This window comes from Octopus bimaculoides, unplaced genomic scaffold, assembly GCF_001194135.2.
Source record: "Octopus bimaculoides isolate UCB-OBI-ISO-001 unplaced genomic scaffold, ASM119413v2 Scaffold_50366, whole genome shotgun sequence".
NCBI classification, from domain to species: Eukaryota; Metazoa; Mollusca; class Cephalopoda; order Octopoda; family Octopodidae; genus Octopus; species Octopus bimaculoides.
The window spans coordinates 17,492-21,541 of record NW_026417390.1 but is presented as its reverse complement, the minus strand read 5'-3'; the positions used below and the strand labels follow the sequence as shown (position 1 = coordinate 21,541).

General features: G+C 34.5%; 1 protein-coding gene across 1 annotated transcript in view; it reads left to right on the top strand.

Moving 5' to 3' along the window:
• The window catches only part of LOC128251536 (adenosine receptor A2a-like), a gene marked incomplete at its 5' end in the record, with an annotated part of 4,775 nt that extends 779 nt beyond the window's left edge, over positions 1–3,996 (top strand). Inside the window, one exon of the mRNA XM_052978353.1 lies at positions 343–3,996. Coding sequence (XP_052834313.1) covers positions 343–740 — 398 coding nt within the window. The remainder of the gene's footprint in view (positions 1–342) is intronic.
• Between the last annotated feature and the right edge of the window lie 54 nt (positions 3,997–4,050).

Below are 4,050 nucleotides of genomic sequence, written 5' to 3'. Positions count from 1 at the left end.
TATATATATATATATATATATATATATATATATATATATGTATGTATGTATGTATGGATGTATGTCTTTGACTTTTTCCTCTCTGATGAGGAATAATCAGCTTATGCAATCCTTACTCAATATCATGATCCACATGATTGGCTATTCTAGAAACAGCTGTAGGAGACTCTATATTCTTTCATTTTTTTTTGTTTTAGTCATTTGACTGAGGTCATGCTGGATCGCCACCTTTAGTCGAGCAAATCGACCCCCAGCACTTATTCTTTGTAAGCCTAGTACTTATTCTATCGGTCTCTTTTTGCTAAACCATTTATTTTTATTTGATGTATATATATATTTATGTATTCTTTTCTTTTCTATTTCAGTTACAGTCAGCGAAACAGCAGCAAAGCACTATGGGAGTACAAACGAAACAGAATGCCAAGCGGGATGCACAGACAGCAAAAAGTGTGCTAATCATTGTATTCCTGTTTTTGGTCTCTTGGTTTCCGCTCTATACAATCAACGCCATCATGTTATTTTGCGAAGACTGTGTTATTCCACCGATACTCATGAATTTCGCTGTCATCTTGTCGCATGCCAACTCCGTGTGGAATCCTGGACTCTACGCCTGGGGACTGTCTGACTTTAGGGACGCCTTGCACAAAGTTATGTGCCCCTGTCGATCATCTTCGACGCTACCGCTAGCGGCAACGACTTCAATACGAAGACAATCACATAGTGTTCATGCACAGTCTTAATGAAAATCTGAAAATAAACCAAAAGTAATTTTAATTTAAGAAAACCAAACTGAAAAACGACTTGAAGCCTGCCACAAATCTAGGCTTACCCACATCGATATTAGTTTCACCAAGGGGCAGCCACTTGGCAGAGTCAGTCAGTGGAGTGTCGAGTTATAAATATCAGCCAATATTCAGATCCCTTCTGCTTTTTTTTTTTTTTTCTCTTTTAAGTTCTATGGTCAAATTCTGTCGGGGTCAACTTCACCTTTTTATTCTTCCAGAGACAATGAAATATAATGCCAATCAGATATTGGCTGACATAGTTGATTATACACCATTACCCCTAAAATTTGAGGTCAAATATCAATACTACTAGTACTACCATTGGTAGTAGTATTGTTGTTGCTATTGTAATTCTTCTTTCTATTATTATTATTATTATTATTATTATTATTATTATTATGGAGTTGGTTTAATCAGCTTATCCCTCACAAAATTTCAGCTATTATTATTATTATTATTAACATGGTGAGCTGGCGGAATTATTAGCACATCAGACAAAATGCTCAACAGCAGTTCTTCTGGCTCTATACATTCTGAGTTCAAACTTTGCCAAGGTTTGCTTTGCGTTTCATCGATATGCGGTCGGTAAAGAAACGTGTCAGTTGTGTACTGGTTTCAATGTAATCAACTTGGCCCTCTTCCCTAACAAGTGCTAGCCCTGTTCCAAAATTAGAATTATTATTATAATTGTTATTATTATTATTTGTTGGTGTGAAAAAGCATTGTCCCTGATTTGAGAAAAACAACAATAGATAAATGAAAATCCCAGCAAAGAGAGGGAGCAAGGTCGATGACATGAAGTACCAGTTATATACTTGGGATGGATACAATTGACTAATACACTCCTCTCTTGTAACATTCATGGCCATGGCCACTTATGTTAAAAATTCTTATTATTATTATTTAAGTGCAGTGGAGTGGCATATTCAGTAGAATGCCTGACAAAACAATGACAGTGGAGTAACAGTGATAAAAAAACAGTATAACACCTACAGGTAATAGTGAGGGAAATTTTAATAGGACTTATAACAAATTCCTTTAAGAAGAGATACAACCAACACATGCATACACTCAAAGTGCTCAACAAAATGCTGATGGATAAGTGGTAGAATCAGTAAATCAATAGAGGGCTTCACAAAAACAGTGGCAATGGAGTGACCAAATCGATAGAGCAACTGACCAAACACTTTTTGGTTTTTAGTTACATATTTGATTTTGAATTTCATCCTTCCATCCTTCTGATGAAAGATATATTGGATTATGCAGCCCAAAATAAACTAGGCCTAAGAAGATGTGATGGTCATGGTTGGAAAGATTTGGACATAGCTCTATTCATCCAAAACCTGCAGGATTTCTGTTTGCTTTTCTTTTCTAGACAATGTAATAATTCTACTTCCTGTGTAGTATTGAACATTTAAATATATTTGAAAAATAGCAGGAAACCAGAAAGCTTGAGACTGAATATGACCTTACAAATTGAGACAAACAATATTTTAAAAAATGGGATGGCTACACCTGGAATGCATTGGATCATGGATCAGCCAACCCTATAAATCCAAGGCTTTTGTTTTTTCTTTCTTTTCGTAACTGACTACTGATGTTTCTGCTCTGATGTAATAAAGAACATTTAAATATGACAATAATAACAGGAAACCAGAAACCGGATGCCATCAGATGGATCGTATGGTGGTTTAATTCATCCTGCTTCCTGTTAACCCTTTCGTTCTAAGCTTGAATCTCAATGAGTTTGACTTCAAATGAGTTCCAAAAATCACCCACACACAGTCTTCTTTTCGTACATCTCTGAAGATCAACAAATACAACAAGCACTAGATATACACTGAGAAGAGAGAAGAGAATCTTTATTTTTTAAGATAAACCTTACTACTTACTCCCTTACACATAAAGATCCCAAATAAGAGGGGGGACACATGCACTATTCAGACACAAAGATTAGAGTGCAGTAAAAACTGCAAACTCATTTCAAACTTGCTCTTGTCTTTCGATTTATTTCTACTATGATCAATACATATATATATATATATATATATATATATATATATATAATGTCCGCTTTCCATGCTAGCATAGGTTGGACGATTTGACTGAGGACTGGTGAAACCAGATGGTTACACCAGGCTCCAATCTGACTCTGCCAAATCAGATTGGAGCATGGTGTAACCATCTGGTTTCACCAGTCCTCAGTCAAATCGTCCAACCCATGCTAGCATGGAAAGTGGACGTTAAACAATGATGATGATGATATATATATATACATATATATATATATTTCTTCATTAAACTATACACACACAAACACACATGTACACGTGATACATACACACACATACATATATAGTTTAATGAAGAAGTTCAATGGAACTTCAAAGTCTCATCAAGGAGGGCTCATCACACATTCTCCAAAATGTTTTGTGTCGTTTCTATGGTGAATGATTGTTTGTTATTCTTGGTCATTAAGAAATTATTATTAATCACAACAGTTTAATGACTGTAGCCTGGTTGAACTATAAAATGCAGCATCTTATCAAAAAAATGTGTCATTCTGTCTTCATCAAAGGTGTTTCCATCATTTCTTAGGCATTAAACATTAAACAACAAAAACATCGATCATCAGCACCAACAACATCAACAACAAAAATGACAACAATAAAACCCTAAAAGGGAAAGCAAAATTGCTTTAAAAATGACATTCACGTCCCATACAGAAAAATATATTCAAAGGGAAAGAGAGAGAGAGACTGTATAAACAAGAATATATGATTCTCTGGCTTTGTAAGTTATTGTGAAGTTGGTAAAATGCATGCTAGGATGCATGGTGTCGCAGATATGTAATTTTGTGAAAAAGTAGTGCATGCTGGGATTATTAAGTATACAGCATTTGTGTGTGATGTATGAAAAACAATGATGGAGTAGGTCTAACCCTTCTCTCTCTCTCTCTCTATCTATCTCTCTCTCTCTCTCTCTCCACAAACACACATTGAAACTCCAACACATACATGTGTTTCAATGTGCTTCCATGAATTTTGTACAAATTCACATAACACACACACAATATATATATATGTGTGTGTGTGTGTGTGTGTGTATGTATATATACATACATGCCTACATACATACATGTATGTGTGTGCATATATATATATATATATGTGTGTGTATATATATATATATATATGTATATACATACACACATATATATGTATGCATATATATATATATATATATACATAATACACTTATATAT